The sequence below is a fragment of the Ursus maritimus genome (assembly GCF_017311325.1).
Source record: "Ursus maritimus isolate PB19 chromosome X unlocalized genomic scaffold, ASM1731132v1 scaffold_X1, whole genome shotgun sequence".
Taxonomy (NCBI): domain Eukaryota; kingdom Metazoa; phylum Chordata; class Mammalia; order Carnivora; family Ursidae; genus Ursus; species Ursus maritimus.
This window is the reverse complement of record NW_024423319.1, coordinates 2,117,648-2,134,694: the sequence shown is the minus strand read 5'-3', so window position 1 is coordinate 2,134,694 and position 17,047 is coordinate 2,117,648. Positions and strand designations below refer to the sequence as shown.

The 17,047-nt window shown below is 62.9% G+C and overlaps 3 protein-coding genes across 5 annotated transcripts in view; 1 reads left to right on the top strand and 2 right to left on the bottom strand.

The window, feature by feature from the left end:
* LOC121102597 (spidroin-2-like) overlaps nt 1-3,501 on the bottom strand; it is an 8,966-nt gene extending 5,465 nt beyond the window's left edge. Inside the window, exon 1 of the mRNA XM_040629800.1 lies at nt 2,853-3,501. Within this exon, the coding sequence (XP_040485734.1) occupies nt 2,853-3,501 (649 nt within the window). The remainder of the gene's footprint in view (nt 1-2,852) is intronic.
* Nucleotides 3,476-12,364, top strand: SLC6A8 (solute carrier family 6 member 8). The gene is made up of 13 exons (XM_040627001.1): nt 3,476-3,761; nt 5,405-5,536; nt 6,575-6,824; nt 7,336-7,468; nt 8,345-8,479; nt 8,569-8,672; nt 8,765-8,889; nt 9,445-9,557; nt 9,670-9,807; nt 9,905-10,007; nt 10,092-10,192; nt 10,273-10,443; nt 10,800-12,364. The coding sequence occupies exons 1-13, from the start codon at nt 3,500-3,502 to the stop codon at nt 10,938-10,940; spliced, it is 1,908 nt and encodes a 635-aa protein (XP_040482935.1). The 5' UTR covers nt 3,476-3,499; the 3' UTR covers nt 10,941-12,364.
* Nucleotides 12,365-16,075: 3,711 nt separating this feature from the next.
* BCAP31 (B cell receptor associated protein 31) overlaps nt 16,076-17,047 on the bottom strand; it is a 28,498-nt gene continuing 27,526 nt past the window's right edge. For all 3 annotated transcript variants that reach the window (XM_040627019.1, XM_040627011.1, XM_040627016.1), the window contains exon 8: nt 16,076-16,459. In XM_040627019.1, the coding sequence (XP_040482953.1) occupies nt 16,421-16,459 (39 nt within the window). In that variant the 3' untranslated portion in view covers nt 16,076-16,420. The remainder of the gene's footprint in view (nt 16,460-17,047) is intronic.

Below are 17,047 nucleotides of genomic sequence, written 5' to 3'. Positions count from 1 at the left end.
CCCCCCCCCCCCGCCCGCCCACTCCCTCTGGTGCTCAGGAGTCGGCCTCACAGGGCCAGGAATACCAGAGCCTGGCAGGACAGGGCTGGGGGGAGCAGACACCCTCCTGGCCCTCTGCACCCCACTAACTCCCAGTAGCTACTGCCCGGGGAGGGGAGGGTGGCAAGACAGACCTCTGCAAAGCCCTGAGAACCCACCGAGGGCCGAAAATCCCTCCGCTCTTGATCTGCGCAGGTGGCCCGTGCTCCGTGTGAGCTGCCCCAGGAACGCCGCCAACGCCGCTGTCCTTACTGGTTCCGATGCTGCCACAGGCTGCTTGGGTCAGCACCCCAGAGGCCAGAGTTCCGGCTTCCAGCTCCCACTTTGGACAACTCCTGCTAATTCACCCTGGCCAGAGGCGAGGCTGGGTCCGTGAACATCACGCACCACACAAGCCTGGCTCACCTTGGCTTGGCGCAGGAGGCAGTGTGGGTTCCGTGAGGATGCGCACCCCCCTCCCTGGCCTCGGGGGACAGGTGGCAGCGGAGCTGTTTGCAGAGTCAGAGGGAGGTCAACCCAGCCGGTGGGCCCCACATGGGCCAAGGCACAGGGAGGTCAGCTCAGGAGGCAAACTGATCCTCAGTGCTGGGGAGAGCCCCCAGGCCAGCTCTTGCCCAATTCCGCACACCTTGCAAGGGAATTTTGCTCAGAGAAAAGCCCAGAGAAGAGCAGATGGCAAGGGACGGGTCAGATGTGTGCTGCTGAGAGAAGCACGGGCTGAGAGGAAGAAGCCACTAGGGGGGTCCAGGAGAGCCACGAGGGTGGCATCATTAACCCCTTGAGGAAGACTGGGGGGGGGGAGGGAAGGTGCAGCCCTGCCAAGTCTGGTCTGGAGGCCTGCTGCATCCCCCCAGATGTGGAGGCCTATATGTGTCTACAGACACCCCACGAAGGCCCCCCTGCAGCAGTGGGGTCCTTGGTCCTAGGAGTCCTGGAGCTCACATGGGCCATTCTCAGCCTCCAGCCCAGCCACACTCCCCCCCAGCAGCCTCTGACCTCACAGAGGCAACAGTGGCCTCCGGTGGCAGCGCCCTCACAGTTCTGCCACTGGCCTTTGAACCCGCCTCCCCTCCCAGGGGAAAGAAGAGTCCCCACCCTTGGCTCCTGAAGGCCCTTCTCAAGCTCCAGAGGCCTGGCCCTTTTCATACTATGCCCTCCCTGCAGCTACTTCCCCAAAGTGCTGCCCACCGGCCCACATCCTTCTCCAGCCACCGCCTTCTCTCCCCACTGTGCTCCTTGGACAAGCAAGATCTTAAATTCTCCAAAGAGTCGCCAGTACCTGGCCACGTCCTCACTTCCCCCCGTCCTCAGGGCGCTGTCTGACCTCTGCCCGAACCTCTCCATCACAGCTACCGCCCTCACTTCTGCAAGCACTCCCAGCCCCTCCTCCCCCTGGGACAAGATCCTCAGCCTACTTCCTTGACTCCTCTTTCTTCTGCCCTTGCTCCCCTGGTGGCCCCCACTTCTCCAGGCCTTTTATGGGTCAGGTACTTCTCCATGGCTCTTTGTCTCTAGACCAGCTTCAGTCTGAGACTGGGCCAGAGAAAACTCAAGTTCGGGTCTTCTGATGAGTAGTGCAGCCCTGCCGCCTTGAGGGTCCCCAAGCCTCTTGCGCCCCGACCCCACCTAAGCACAGGCCACCCTGCCAGTCTCCCACAAAGGCCCCTGGACGCTCCTCCAACAATCCTGGGTGGAGAAGCTGCCCCTCCCTCACCCAGCAGGCTCAATCTGGCTCGGGCCAGAACTGCTTTTCTTCCTAAAGCCGCCGGATGGCAGAGGGTTTAGCTTAACGGATTGAGCCATCTGGGGACTACAGCCTGGTGATCAAAGTCTGGGACTGGTTGGGGGTGGGGGGAACACCACATCCACGCCAGGACGATGACCCCTTCCTTCTCCATCCCATGGCTGCTCTTAACTCTGCTCCCCTGCTGCTGGGGGAGCTGCGGAACACCCTTGCTAGGGAGGCCCAAAGGTCCTAGGGAGAGAAGCTCTGCAGGTGGGGGGCTGGGGCCTCTCAGCTGAGGCCTTTGGGGGAGGGTCTGTGCACCTGACAGGCACCAGGGGGCAGCCTTCCCCTTTTGTGCCAGAATTTTCTCCAAGTCTGGCAGGAGATTGGGGGCAGCAAGCATCCCTACCACCCCTCCTTGGTGACGAAGTGTAGCTTTGCCAGGCAGGCTTGTCTCTGTCCACTGAGGAGACTCATTGAGACCTGTCACCCAAGAGCTGGGACTCTGATCTCCAGCTTCCAGGGTTCTATCGCTGAATGCCAGGAGGCAGGGTGGTGCCCCTGGCAAAGGCCCCAGCACACCTGGAGGCAGAGCCCCACTCCAGCCTCTCCTTGGCCGGCCCGCTGAGCACGGTTCCTCAGGAGGCAGAAGCGCCCTGCAGCCCCTCTGGTGCAGGGAGCAGGGCACCTGTAGGCCTTGGTGCCCAACACTGGCCCAGGCCCTCGCTGGGAGTCGGGAGAAGGGTCAGAGAGATGGGACGGGCTAGAAGGATGGAGAAGAGGAAAGCGGGGACCGAGGATGGCTAGAAGACAGCCAGGGAAGTGGCTTTCCTAGAACCAGGAAGGGCAGATTAGGAGGGGCGATCTGGGCGGCAGCCCGGCCCAGGTGAACTTGGGTCAGGCACGGCCCCGTCCCTGGGGAGGAGGTACAAGCCGGCGCCCCAGGTAGCAGCCATCCTGCTTCCCGCTGGAGTGGCGTCTCCTCCTCGGGAGGAGGGAAGGAGGAGGTGGGCGGAGTGACGGGGAGGGCGGGACGAGGGGGAGGGGGACCAGCCCTGTCGTGGGGGTGGGGCGACAGTGACATCACCCCGGAGTCGGTTCTTAAGCGGCAGCCGATCGGACCGGGAAAGAGAGGGACGGTCGGAGCGCGGTGGCCAGTCGCTGAGCCCGCCGCGGCCCCAAGAGCGGCTGGAGCCGCCGCCGCCGGGAAGGAGGGGCGAGCGCGCCCGGGCCGTCGCCGCCGTCGCCGCCGCCGCCGCCGTCGCCACCGCCACCACCGCCGGAGCCGCGGGCGAGCCGGGCAGCCGCGCCGGCCCGGGCCGGGCGAGGGTCGCGGCCGCAGGCCCTGCTCCGGCCGCCGCTTGCAGACCGTGGGCGCCCGATGCCGCCCGCGTCCCGCTAGGCTGAATCTCGGGCCCGGCGAGCGCCGCCGCCGCCGCCGAGCCGCGGGCAGGAATCTCGGGAGCCACCGCCGCCGCCCGGCCGGGCCCCGCCGCCGCCCGCGCGCCCCCGGGCCCCCGACACACATGAGATTCTTCAGGCTCACTTTCAAGTGCTTCGTGGACTGCTTCTGACCGCGCCGCCCCGCCTCCCCGACCCCCGGCCCGGCCGCCCCCGGCCCCGGCGGGCCCGCGCCTTCGGGGCCCCCCCGCGCCACCGGCGCCCCCGCCGCCCGTCCGCCTGCCCCCGCGAGGAGCCGCGCCCCCCGGCCCGGCCGCGCGGCCCGCCGGGGCCATGGCGAAGAAGAGCGCCGAGAACGGCATCTACAGCGTGTCCGGCGACGAGAAGAAGGGCCCCCTGATCGCGCCCGGGCCCGACGGGGCCCCGGCCAAGGGCGACGGCCCCGCGGGCCTGGGGGCGCCCTGCGGGCGCCTGGCCGTGCCGCCGCGTGAGACCTGGACGCGCCAAATGGACTTCATCATGTCGTGCGTGGGCTTCGCCGTGGGCCTGGGCAACGTGTGGCGCTTCCCCTACCTGTGCTACAAGAACGGCGGAGGTGAGCGCCCCCGCCCCGCCGCGTCCCCGCGCCTCCTGGCCGGGGGGGGGGGGCCTCCCCCCCGCCCGCTGCCGGCCCCACTGGGGCCCTGGGCCGAAGTCCGGGGTACGGGGTGCCGGAGGCCGCCCCTCGCTGGCCGCTGCCGCTCGGTGGCCCAGGCTGGCGGCCTCCACCCCCCTAGCCGGTCATGTGCCTGGCAGTGTGTGGGGGGAGGGGGCCGGCGAGCCTCCTGCTGAAGCCCCAGGACTGCCTCCCCCCAGACTCCTGGTGCAGGGGCCCCGGAGTGATTGGCCACTGAGGTGGGAAGGCGAGGCCTGCCCCCTGGGGGGCTCCCAGAGGTGAGGAGCCCAGGCTGCCCCCGCTGGTCAGGCACACAAGTGGCACATTGTGTGGGGCCCCCACGTGTGCACACACGAACACACACACACACAATGGGCTACTCTGTCCCTCCCCCTGCCCTCTCCTCCCCTCCCTTCCCTTCCCCTCTCTTCTCTTCCCCTCACTCCCCTCTCCTCCCTCCCCTCCCCTCCCTTCCCCTCCCATCCAGTCCAGCCTGGGCCTGGAACACTGGGTGCCTGAGCCAGGCTCGGGTAGCCTGCGGCCTGGGCCGCCTGGCGCCGCTGCTGGACGCACTGCATGCACACCCATGCCCGCCTGCCCCGGCCCAGCTTAGCAACACCCACAGGCACCCATGTGTCCTGCGACTGCAAAGCAGCACTGGGCTTGGGAGGAAGCCACAGCGACTAGATGATGGGTGGGAAACTGAGGCCCAGAGCGAAGGCCTTGGCCCAAGGTCACACACAAGAAGGATGCTGGGACCAGAACCCAGGCAAGCTGCGGCCAAGCCTGACTTCTGAGTAGTGCAAAGCTGAGCCGGGGCAACAGTAGGGGGCTTGGAGAGGAAAAGGGAGCAGACAGGGGCTGCTGGTGCCCAGCTCCCCTTACCCCCCACCTCTGGCCTATGGTCTCTGGCCCTGCCTTGCCGGCCGCCTCCAGAGGCGGTCTCACCAGAGCTTTTGTACCCCACTTTGTCTCCCCCTGTCCTTGATAACCGACACCTCCAGACACCCCCTGTGCCCCCTGGCAAAGGACTGCCACCCACCTACCCACTCTCTTCCATGGACCTTCATACTTGCAGGCAACTGCCTGTGTGCAGGGAAATCCGGGGCTCCCTGTCCTTGCCCAAGCCAGACAGTCCCCCAGGCCTGAGTGTCAGCCATGGCACGCACACGCACGCACATGAACACACCGTTCTTCCCTGTGCTGCCTGGCAAACAGGGAACTGCGACAGGAGGGTATATGTGTCCTCCATGCCTGTTAGGTCACCCTAGGTGACTGTGGGGCCAGAAGCTTTGTGGGTCTAGGGCCCCCCCAACCCAAGAAACAGGGCTGTAACGGCCCAGAGACTGCCACAGCCCTCCCGACACTCCAACCCCCTTCTCCCCACAAGTCTATTCACCTTGCACCTCTGAGTCAGTGGCCACCCCTGCACTGATTCACCCAGTGGGAACTTCTGATGGGGCCAGGGTGGGGCCCGGAGCTGGCTCCACCCTGACCTCCCAGGGCTTCTGAAAGCCACACTGGCCAGCCAGGGGCTAAGGGGCTGCCCCGTGCAATTGCCCACCCTGTGCTTCCTCCCCCAGGTGTATTTCTTATCCCTTATGTCCTGATCGCCCTGGTTGGAGGAATCCCCATTTTCTTCTTGGAGATCTCGCTGGGCCAGTTCATGAAGGCCGGCAGCATCAACGTCTGGAACATCTGCCCCCTGTTCAAAGGTGAGCAGCCCCAGGCTGGTCCCTCTTATCCTCTCCCTCAGGGACCCCTCCCCCTTCCCACTGCTAGGGCAAAGCTGGCACCCACTTGAGAAATCTTGTCCTATCTCAGCACCAGGCCAGGGTCCCACTGGTGCCCTCCAAGTCATGAGGGGAAGCTGGAGGACCTGCAGACCACCCAGTGACCTTGGGCAGATGGGGACTGGAGTCAGGGATTGGCCTCTCCCCTGAGGCCAGGACGCCCAGGCCTAGCAGGGCTGGGAACAGGTCCTGCCAAGCACACTTGGCCCCCTGGGGACGGGGCTGAGTGGAGGGGTGAGAGCTGATGGCAGGAGATGCTGCCCAGGACCTGTTCCCCCAAGGCCAGAGAGCCAACCTAAGGAGCTTGGACGGGAGCCATGGAGTTCAGGGTCTGAAGGGAAGAACTATTGGCAAAGGTCACTTTAGAGCTCCTTCTGCATGCGGGTAGTGTGCCCCCATTATCTCTCAAGGCCCTAGGAGGGACCCCGGGGAAGCCAGGCTTCAGAGAGGCGAAGTGATTGGCCAAGGTTGCCGGCTGGGAGGGTGACTGTCTCCCATACGGCCCCAGGTCACCAGAAAGTCCCCAGCTGCTGAGTACTGGAGGCCACTGGGGACCCAGGTGGAGGCTTGGCCCTCCCTCAACCACCATGGTGGCAGTGGGACCCAAGGAAGGGGACAGGCCTATGCGGCTAGAGAATTCACGGGGCTTTATGCTCTGATTGAGGGGAGGGCTCGAGGGAGGATGCAGGAGGTGAAGCCAGGGGCAGGGGCATATTTTTCCCAGCAGGGAGGCTGGAGGGGGCAGGTACAGATTGGGGAGTTGTCCTAGTGTTGGGACACTTGCCCAAGGGAGGGTCCAGGGGGCTCTCTGCATCTGCTGTCCTCCCACTCCCCACTATCCTCCCACCAGATCTTCTCAGTCGTGCTCTGGAGACTTCTCCAAGCCTGGTAGGGGAGACAAGGGGGAGGGGTGGGGCGTGGCTAGAGAAGAGCCCACGCAGAAACTCCTCTCCTCCCTAGGCCTGGGCTACGCCTCCATGGTGATCGTCTTCTACTGCAACACCTACTACATCATGGTGCTGGCCTGGGGCTTCTATTACCTGGTGAAGTCCTTCACCACCACGCTGCCCTGGGCCACGTGTGGCCATACCTGGAACACTCCCGACTGTGTGGAGATCTTCCGCCATGAAGACTGTGCCAATGCCAGCCTGGCCAACCTCACATGTGACCAGCTTGCTGACCGCCGGTCCCCTGTCATCGAGTTCTGGGAGTGAGTCGGGCACCTCTGGGCCAGTCTCTGCCTGTCCCTCTCTCTGGGCTCCCCACATGGCCCAAGTCTGCAAGTCTGTGTGTGCTGGGGCCCGGCCCCTAGGGGACACAGAGGAGAAGTCACTCCCAGGCCCTGCCTGTCTTCAGGGAGCCCCCAGCACAGTCCCTAGAGGAGCTGGAATGGACGGGCCTTGCTCCTTCACCGTGTCTCAGTCCCAGGCATTGTCACTCCATTGTGCCTGCCAGCCGGGGAGGGGGGATCGTCACTGTGCATGCTGGGGGTGCCGTGGGGCCCGGCCCGGCTACCAGCCCTACTGCCTCTGGCCAGGGGCTCCTGGGCTTCAGGCTCACACACGGTAATACCTCCAGGCCGCAGGCTTGCTTTGGGCCCAGGTGCCCGGGAGGGCCCAACTGGACTTGAGAGCTGCAGGGCGGGGAACACCACCCCTGGGGCAGCTCCCAGTCACTTAACCCTCTGCTGGCGCAGCCCTCATGGGCTCTCCCTCCCCCAGGAACAAAGTCCTGCGGCTCTCCGGGGGGCTGGAGGTGCCAGGGGCCCTCAACTGGGAGGTGACCCTGTGTCTGCTGGCCTGCTGGGTGCTGGTCTACTTCTGTGTCTGGAAGGGGGTCAAGTCGACAGGAAAGGTACGGCTGGAGGCTGGCAGGGCTGGGGGTGATGGCAGGGCTGGGGGCAGCACGGCCGTGATAGGGCCTGGGGGAGAGAAGGGACGTCTCCGCCAAGGACCACTGATGCAACGGGAGGTGACCAGTGCCGGGGCCAGAGCAGGGAGCAGGTCCTTGAATCCAGACCATTTGATCCCCACCCATGCCTGGATAGTCCTCCCCCGCCTGCAAACTCCCCCACCCTTGCCTGGATAGCCCTCCACGCCCCCACCAGACTCAAACCCAGGAGCCTTCCCTCCTGAGGTGGGGAGAAGCCCAGGCAGCAGCCGCCCCTTGCCCGTGTCGGGCCATCCCTGACTGCCCCACTTTCTATTCCTCACTCACTCTCTCTTTTGCTGGCCTGGGGGGATCTGGGCTATGGCTCTCCCTTGCCCGCCTGCCCTGCCCTGCTCAGCGTGGACAGGAGGCAGAAGTCTTTGGGGTCCATGTTGCTGTTGCCACTGTCTCTGGCTGGTCCCGTCTAATTCTGACTACTAAAGACTCTGCCTCTCTGCAGAGAATGACCTATTGTCGGGGGGGGGGCGCGGGACCTGCCCCCGGTCTGATGTCCCTCCCGCTCCCTGCCTGGGGAAGGCCCTGGCTCTCCCCTCCCGCTGCAGCTGACCTGTTTGCCATGCTCCGGCTGCTGATGCTCCAGTGAGCCTGAGCTTCCCTTGGGAGGAGCCTAGGCTTTGAGGAGTAGAAGGGGGGCTGCTGGCTGGCCTCCCTCTAGACCTCAGAACACACCATGCTGTCGTGGGGGCAGCGTGGCCCACTTGGCCGTCTTGCCGAGCTGGGGGCCCCTAAGGGGGAGGCGGGTGCGTCAGGGCCCCTCTGAGCAGCCGCCCCCCCCCCCAGATCGTGTACTTCACCGCTACATTCCCCTACGTGGTCCTGGTTGTGCTGTTGGTGCGTGGAGTGCTGCTGCCTGGTGCCTTGGATGGCATCATCTACTATCTCAAGCCTGACTGGTCGAAGCTGGGGTCCCCTCAGGTGAGGGGGAGGTGGGGGGCGGACGGGATGAGGGGGCGGGCCAGGCCAGCAGGGCCCTTCACATCCTCCCTTGCCTGGCCCATCCCCAGGTGTGGATAGATGCTGGGACCCAGATTTTCTTTTCCTACGCCATCGGCCTGGGGGCCCTCACGGCGCTGGGCAGCTACAACCGCTTCAACAACAACTGCTACAAGTAGGTGCCGCTGCCCGCCCGCCCGCCCGCCCGCCCGCCGGCCCGTGGGCAACAGGCAGCCTGACCGGCCCGCGCGGCCCCTCTGCCCCCAGGGACGCCATCATCCTGGCACTCATCAACAGCGGGACCAGCTTTTTTGCTGGCTTTGTGGTCTTCTCCATCTTGGGCTTCATGGCCGCAGAGCAGGGTGTGCACATCTCCAAGGTGGCGGAATCAGGTAAAGACCCCGCCCCTTAGCCCGGGCCCCAGACCGCAGCTGCCATCCTGAGGTACCATGTTCATGAACACACACGCACACAGACATTCTGGGAGATGAGAGAAACCTTTCACTGAACTCGTCACGTCACTCTGGGCCAGAGGAAGGCCTGCTGAGCGGCTGCAAGGCACAGCTGTTCCAGCCAGCTCAGAGCTGGGAGCCTCGTGGGCCAGGCCACAAGGAGCTTTGAACTCCAGTCCATCCATCCCCAGGGCCTTGGCGTATACCCCTCACGTTTGCCAGAGGGTTGCAGAGGGAAAGCAGGGCCTTGCCGAGGTTCCCAGTGACCTGTGACTGCAACAGCAGATGGAGTAAGAGACCAGGAATCCGAGTTAGACACCCGACTCGTCCGGGCTTGAGTGACACCGGCACCACCTTGACCCAAGTGGAAGGGCCCTGGGCCACAGGATGGCCCNCCATCCGTTTGGGAGGGGGAGGACGAGGGGGGCAAGCAATGACGACAGTAGAATGTGGGTGGGGCACGCCTGTGTCTAAACCCTGCCCCTCCCCCCTCAGGCCCTGGCCTGGCCTTCATCGCCTACCCCCGGGCCGTCACGCTGATGCCTGTGGCCCCGCTCTGGGCTGCCCTGTTTTTCTTCATGCTGCTGCTACTCGGCCTGGACAGCCAGGTTTGCAGGGGGTGACAGAACAGAGGGGGCTGAGAGGGTGGGAGGGGGCATTGGGTGAGGGGAGATGGCCGGTGGGTAGGGGGAGGGGCGTGGCCTCAGCGCCTGGCCACAGTTTGTAGGTGTGGAAGGCTTCATCACTGGCCTGCTCGACCTCCTCCCGGCCTCCTACTACTTCCGTTTCCAAAGGGAGATCTCTGTGGCCCTCTGCTGTGCCCTCTGCTTTGTCATCGACCTCTCCATGGTGACTGATGTGAGTGGGGGCGGGGTGGGGGCTGCCCCGGGCCTCCAGCCGCCTGCCACCTTCCCTGACCCGCCTGCCACCTTCCCTGACCCGGCTCTGTCCCCAGGGCGGGATGTATGTCTTCCAGCTATTTGACTACTACTCGGCCAGCGGCACGACCCTACTCTGGCAGGCCTTCTGGGAGTGCGTGGTGGTTGCCTGGGTGTACGGTAGGTCTGGGTCGAGGGGCGAGCTGGGGGCGTGGCCCGGTGCAGGGGTAGCGGGGGTCTCTAGCTCCAGCCCTCCCGCCCCAGGAGCTGACCGGTTCATGGACGACGTCGCCTGCATGATCGGGTACCGACCTTGCCCCTGGATGAAATGGTGCTGGTCCTTCTTCACCCCACTGGTCTGCATGGTAAGGGCCAGGGGAGGCTGAGCAGGGGGAGGGACGCCGCGGGCCCGCCACCGGCTGAGAGCAGGGGTTCTCACCCACAGGGCATCTTCATCTTCAACGTGGTGTACTACAAGCCGCTGGTCTACAACAACACCTACGTGTATCCGTGGTGGGGCGAGGCCATGGGCTGGGGCTTCGCTCTCTCCTCCATGCTGTGTGTGCCCCTCCACCTCCTGGGCTGCCTCCTCAGGGCCAAGGGGACCATGGCTGAGGTCAGTCGCCCGTACCGCCTCTCCACTACGTACTCCCTCCTCCCTTGCACCGGGTCAAGGCATCACCTCCAAAGGGCCCATTCTCCCACCCACTAGGACGGACCCCCGTGCTAGGAGTCTTGGGCCAGCTCGGCAACGGGGGTGGACGGAAGGAAAGGAATGCCGACCCTCCAGGGCCTGAGGTCATGGGGGGAGGTAGCCTCTCACCCCTTTCTCCTCGAGTGGGGTGTGGTCAGTACCCACGGGAGGAGGGGCCCTGGTCTCCAGCAGGCGGCAGGTGGTGGGAAGTGGAGAGGCCGAGGGGCCTCCCCTCCCGTCCATCGCCCAGGGACTCAACGTGTCCCTCTCTCCTGCAGCGCTGGCAGCACCTGACGCAGCCTGTGTGGGGTCTCCACCACTTGGAGTATAGAGCTCAGGACTCAGATGTCAGGGGCCTGACCACCCTGACCCCGGTGTCCGAGAGCAGCAAGGTGGTGGTGGTAGAGAGCGTCATGTGACAGGCACCCTGGCTCCCATCACCAGCTCACCCTCTTGTAGCCATAGCAGCCCCTGCTTTAGCCCCCTCACCCCTCCAGGGGGCTTGCCTTTCCCTGACACTTTTGGGGTCTGCCTGGGGAGGGGGGGAGGAAGCACCACGAGTGCTAACTAAAATATCTTTTTTCTTCCATTTTTAATAAAACGCCAAAAATACCACAACCCACCAAAAATAGATGCCTCCCCACCCCCCACCCCCCAAGCTGGTACACAGGCTGCTTCCCAGGCCCTGCCGACCACCCTCCCCCTCGTGCCCGCTGCAGATGTGTCTTCCCCAGCCCCACCACGCCTGCCTCTCCCGGTTCTGCCCCGTGCACCCTCGGGTGGCCCCTCCACCCTAGAGGCAGCAGTGGCAGCTGGGGGAACTGGGCAGGAGAGGGGAGCAGGAAGGCGAGGGAGGGGCAGCAGAACCAAGGCGACTACTTCAGCTGGGCTAGACACCCCACCCCCCCACCGTCCCTATTCTAGAAGCTTAGAGAGCCAGCCAGCAATGGGACCTTCCGGTTCCTGCGCCAATCGCCACCAATATCAATTGTGTGAGCTTGTGTACGAATGCATGTGTGCGTGAGTATGTAGGGTCAACCTAGATCTCTCTTAGCAAAGGTGAATACCAGGTGTAAACTGTGCCTGTGGGCAAATGAGGCTTGTATTTTGCACATTTTATAAAAACTTGAGGAAAGAGATTTCTGCTTGTATATTTCTAAAGAGGAAACAGCCCAGCATCCCTCTCCCTGCCACTCCCTGTCCCTTTCAGCAGCCCCCTAGTCCTCTGCCCCAGCCAAGGAGTGTGAATTTATAGATCTAATTTTCATAGGCAAAAAGCTTCAAGCTGTTGAGCGTGCGAGTCTGTCGTGTGGGTATGCATGTGTAGTCCCTGGCCCCAGACTGGGGTGGAAAGAGTGCACGGCCGGGGGCGGGGGGCGGAGGGGGAGGCTTCCAGGAGCATCCCCACACCCCCTCCGCCGACAAGTCCGCGGGGTGAGCAGATGCAGTGTTGTGACCCCGGGGATCTGGGGCTGCTCACCTGGCATGCTCAGGCTCGCCCACACCCTGCCCCTCCTCCCCCCGGGCTGGGCATGACTGCAGGGATCTGAGGTGGGCACCAGCCAGGGAAGGGATCCCAGGCATGGCTCCCACCTGTGAGCTTAAAGCTGATGCACTTCCCACATCTCAAGTCTTCCATGTAGCAGCTTTAATTAACCCACGTGTGTGTCACGTCCGATCCCGAGACAGCCGAGTGGACCCTAGAAAGGCTCCCCCCACACCACCCCGACATCGGTCGGAGAGGTGGGACTGGGTGAGGGCGGGGGTCCAGCGGGGACATTCTTACTGTGCTAAAAAGCCACTGCAAACATAGCAATAAAAACATGTCATTTTCCAAAGCTGGCTCCTGCTCCATCTCTGATTGTCATGAGGGAGGGGTGGTGGGGGGAGGGAAGGTGTTGGGGCTGCAGGGGTGGTGGGGAGGCCTCCCACCTCGAGCTGCTTCCTCGGGCAAGCATTTGTTCTGAGGGTCCCTGCACCCGGCCTTGTGCCAGGACCTGGGAATAGAGCAGGTACCAAAGCCGGCAGAAAGCCTCTTCCCCACGGAGCTGACATACTTGGGGAGAGAGGATAACAGTATGGTGGAGAGGAATGCCAGAGCAGGAAAGGTGGGTGGGAAGTCATGGGTGCTGAGATTCCTAAAAGGTGCCCAAATGCTGCACTGAACAGATAACCTTCCAAGGCGCAGGCAGTGAGGGGCAGGTGAATGGGAGGCTTGGGTGGCCAGTGAGAAGGCTGCAGCAGGGCCTGGGGAGGCGGACAGCAATGGGACCAGGATGCTAGCAGCATAGGGGCCAAGTCTTCAGATTAGGCACCTGTTTGCAAGGTAGAGCCAACGGAGCTGTGGATGGCTGGGATGCGCAGTTCAGAGAAGAGTCAGGGAGACCCCGTGAGACTGAGACTAACCCTGAGCACTTGGGCAACAGGAAGGGTGGCATTGCCAGGCCCTGCACCCAGAAAGATGAGGGAGAGAAGGATGAGGGAGGAGATGGTGGCACTTGACTAAGGGCCTGCTATACCAGAGATGTCACCTCACTGGAAATGTCTAGTCGGCAGGCGGACAAGGAGTCTGCAGTTCCAGAAAAAGTCGGACTGTAGAGAACATTAAAGGTTCTCAGCCCATAAAGACAGCCCTGAAAGCCCTGAGCCTGCATGAGCTCACCAAGGGCGGCCGAGAGCGGGTGCAGGGGGAGAAGCGGCCCACGGCACCGAGCCCTGGGGCCCTGGGACACTCGGAGGTGGTAGAGAAGAGAGGGAGCCGGCAGCGGAGACTGAGGAGGGGCGGCCAGAGGGCTGGGAGGGACCCCAAGAGCGCAGGTGCGGGGCGACCTCCTGGAACCGGAATGAGCCGCATGCACACATGCATGCGCGCACACCCGGGGAGAGGGTGGTCAGGGAGGAGGGAGTGATGGGCTCCGCCGGGTGCTGTTGACCGCCGAGGGAGGAGGGGAGGCCCCAGCAGGCTCGCTGCGCTTGGCAACGAGCTCCTGGACACCTGCACAAGAGAGGTGCGCGTGTGGTGGGTGCATGCCAAAGGTTGACTGGAGTGGTTTTAAGAAAGAAGGGGTAGAAGCAATCCAAGTGTCCACTGATGGAGAAAATGGATGAACAAAACATGGCCTATCCATGTAGTCTTAAAAAGGAAAGAAATGGGGCACCCGGCTGGCTCAGCTGGAAGAATGTGTGACTTGATCTCAAGGTTTTGAGTTCAAGCCCCACATTGGGGGTAGAGATTACTTAAATAAACAAAAGCTTTAAAGAAAAGGAAACTCTGACACCTACAACATGGAAGAACCTCGAAGCAGAGACACAAAGACGCTATAGGAGTCTACTTCTGTGAGGCACACAGAGTGGCCACATTCAGAGAGAGAGCAGGATGGTGGGTCAAGGTTTGCAAGCCTGGCGCTCACTGTGGATGCCAGCCTGTGGAGAGGTGTGGTGGCCCCTCAGATAAAAGTACCAGCTTGTTGCCCCCCGCAGTCCCTCCCAGGCCAGTCCCTGCTCTCCAGCAAGGCACGGCCCCCCCCTGAGGAGGAGCTTTAGCCGTCAACTATACAGCCAAAGGTGGGCCATGCTCTGAGTGAGGGTCACCAATAACCAGGACAGGGGGCAGGTCCCCACAGAACTCAGAAAAGAGCACTGGCTGGGCAGGCCCGACTGCAATGCAAACCAGGCCTGTGCGGGCATGTGGAGGCGCCTCCCCAGCGGGACACGCAAGCCATGTCCCGGGCCCCCCACACCATGCCCCGCCCTGTCGGCTCCTCCAGCAACAAGCCCTGCCTCCGCACCCACAGAATGGAGCTGCAGCCTAGGGTCACCCTCAGGCCCGCTCTGCCCCCCCACCCTGGGCGTGCACCAATTCCTTACCATCTCCACTCCCCCAACTATGGCCATGCCTTGGCTCAGGTCCTCAGCACCTCTTGCCAAATAGCCTCTGAGCCACCTGCCACAATGCCACCAAACTCAGAAAACATCAACATCATAAAAACAGATGTCGACAGAGGTTGGACTGCTTGGCTGGGGCCCTGAGAGCAGTGGGTAGTCACCATTTACTCTGGAATCTGCCCCTGTGGCAGGGCCCTAGCACATGGGGTCCGGCCATCTAGTGGGAGACAGGTAAGGAAAGCAGTCAGCCCAGGATCGGGTACGCACTGGGCCACCACAGCCAGGGGCGGGGCACAAGAGGGGCACAGGCCTACTCAAGAGCAGAAGGCTGCTAGGAAACAGCACTTAGAACAACCTAGGGGCCAGTTTCCGTGGGTGGCCCTCCAGTCAGGGCTGACCTGTTGCCCCCTTCACCGTCTTACCCACCCCTAACCCCTGGCTAGATGGGGCACACCAAAAGCAGCATGGTGCAGCTTTCTTCTCTCTGCCTGGCCCAGGGCCTGACACCAAGGGGGTTCAGGGGCTGCCTGAAGCTGGCCAGAGAAGAACTCACAGACACACTGTTTGGACTCTGGCCTCTAGCAGTTCACAGAAGGGCGAGCTTAAGGGAGGGCAAGGTTGTCTGGGAACACTTCCTGGAAAAGTGGGACTATCCCTCAGCCTTAGCATAGCAACCACAGAGCCTCACCCATAGTCCCCCGCCCCTACCTCCCATCAGACACCACCTTGCGGCTCAGGAGAACATGGGGAGGGGGAGGGGACACTGGAAAAGGCAGCCACTGCCCCAGGCCTGGCCAGGTTAGGAGGAGTATGAGTACAAGCTAGCTACTAGCGTGGACATCTTCAGGAGCCCCCCAATTCCAAAAGAAAACACCTCCAACCTGCTCCTTCTGCCCAGTCCTCAGGGCCAGCAGAGGATGAACACTGCATCAGAGACATGGGCCACAGCAGCCCCAGCTACCCGGGCTCTTGGGCTTGTTGCTGAATGCTAGACCCTGCTCAGCAGAGGCCACCTACTGAAGCTAGCCACCAGGGGCAACCACCCAGGGGGAGACCACTGTAAAAGCAGGCTCTCCAAGCAGGTAGGCACACCCAACAGGTTCCCAGGGTTGCAGGCAGCAGAGGGGGCACCCTCCCCACCACCTAGCTCTACCCTGAGCCAGTCATAGGTCGCTGTCAAGGGCAAATCTCCTCTCTTAGCAGGCATGAGTCAGAGGTCATCCTACAAACCCTCAGAAGGAAGTGGGGCAGGGAGTAACTGGTGACATTCTGCCACGTTCTATCTGTCCTAAAATGTGATGAACAGGACTCAGAGGAGGCAGAAAACTTTGCCACCTGGAAGCCCAAGCAGTTTACGGAGTCTCCCAAAATTCCCTGGACCCCGTGGCCAACCCAACAGGTCAGACACACCCCAAGTGGTCATAAAACAGGGCCTGCCTGGGGAGCAGGACGCAAAGGGACAGAGAGCAAGTGTGAGCCTGGGCCTAGTATGGGATGAGGGAGCCTTTAGAGGTTAGAATAAGTTAAAAGAAAATAACCTGAAGGCCTCCAGGACCAAAGACTAGGGTTCTCAATCAGAGCTACCTGCCACCACCTTCCTGGTCACTCCAGTGATGGGAGAAAGAGGCGGCCTCCAGGTGGCCTCAGTTACACGCACGAACCATGGTCATATAACAACAACCTTTATTGCCCCCAAGAGAAACTCTACTCTGCCTGCTCCATCCACCCTCCTGCAGGACCAGAGACAAGGGGCCCTGGAGCCCCAAACAACACGCAAAACAAAAAAGGCTCAACCAGTGGGAAGCAATGCTTGCCTCATGCCTGGCCGGCCAGGACGGTAGCAAACTCATCCTGAGCAGGCAGAAACTGGGTCCCCTGTGGTGTGCTGGGAGAGCGTGGAACTGCAAGCTGCGCAAGGGGACAGGAAGCGGTAGGGGGTGAACTGAAGTACCGGGGAGGCCGGGCTGCAGGCAGCAGCAGGCACAGGCCAGGTGGCAGGCAGGGAGGAGCAGCCTCACTCCTCCTTCTTGTCCGTGGGGCCGTCTACCGCTGCCTAGAAGGGACAGAAACCACAAGGCAAGGGGTCGACAGGGTGCACCCCTCCCCTTCAGCCCCTAGTCCCTCCACCCCAAAGGCCCAGCTTGCTGCCTTCTCCCCAAATGACAGGTACCAGGTGAGCAAGGGACCCCACCTGCAGTAGCACCCAAAGGCCTGCCAGGGTGGGAGTGGCCCCACTCCAGGAAAGGCTGTGACCCTAACACCAATCAGGGAGGTGCAGCTGGGAGCCTCTGCCATCACTCTTCTCTTCAAGCCTCAGGGCCCCACCCCAACCCCATCCTGGGCCCATAGCAGGCCTGGCATTCAAGTCCCTCCCAAGTCCCAGCTCAGGCCCTGCCCAGTTCTGCACGTCTTTTATGGGTCCTGCCAGTACGCCCTCCCTACACTGAGGCCACCAGTCCTCCTCTGGGGCCCGGGGCCGTTCCTCTTCAGCCACTGTGGTGGCCAAATTTGGGCCACCAAGCGACAAGGCAAATTGTCAGAACTTAGGGGGGGTTTACCAGGCCCTCAGGCCCCATTTCCAGGCCACCTGAGTTTCCAGATTTAGCCAATCTGAGGACTCAGACAGGTCCTGGGGGGGGGG

Excerpts from the sequence above, each read along its gene's own strand:
- SLC6A8 (XM_040627001.1), top strand. The coding sequence starts at position 3,500 with ATGGCGAAGAAGAGCGCCGAGAACGGCATCTACAGCGTGTCCGGCGAC. Across the intron at positions 10,008-10,091 it reads GGTGGTTGCCTGGGTGTACG|GAGCTGACCGGTTCATGGAC; the intron begins GTAGGTCTGGGT and ends CTCCCGCCCCAG. Across the intron at positions 10,193-10,272 it reads TCACCCCACTGGTCTGCATG|GGCATCTTCATCTTCAACGT; the intron begins GTAAGGGCCAGG and ends TCTCACCCACAG.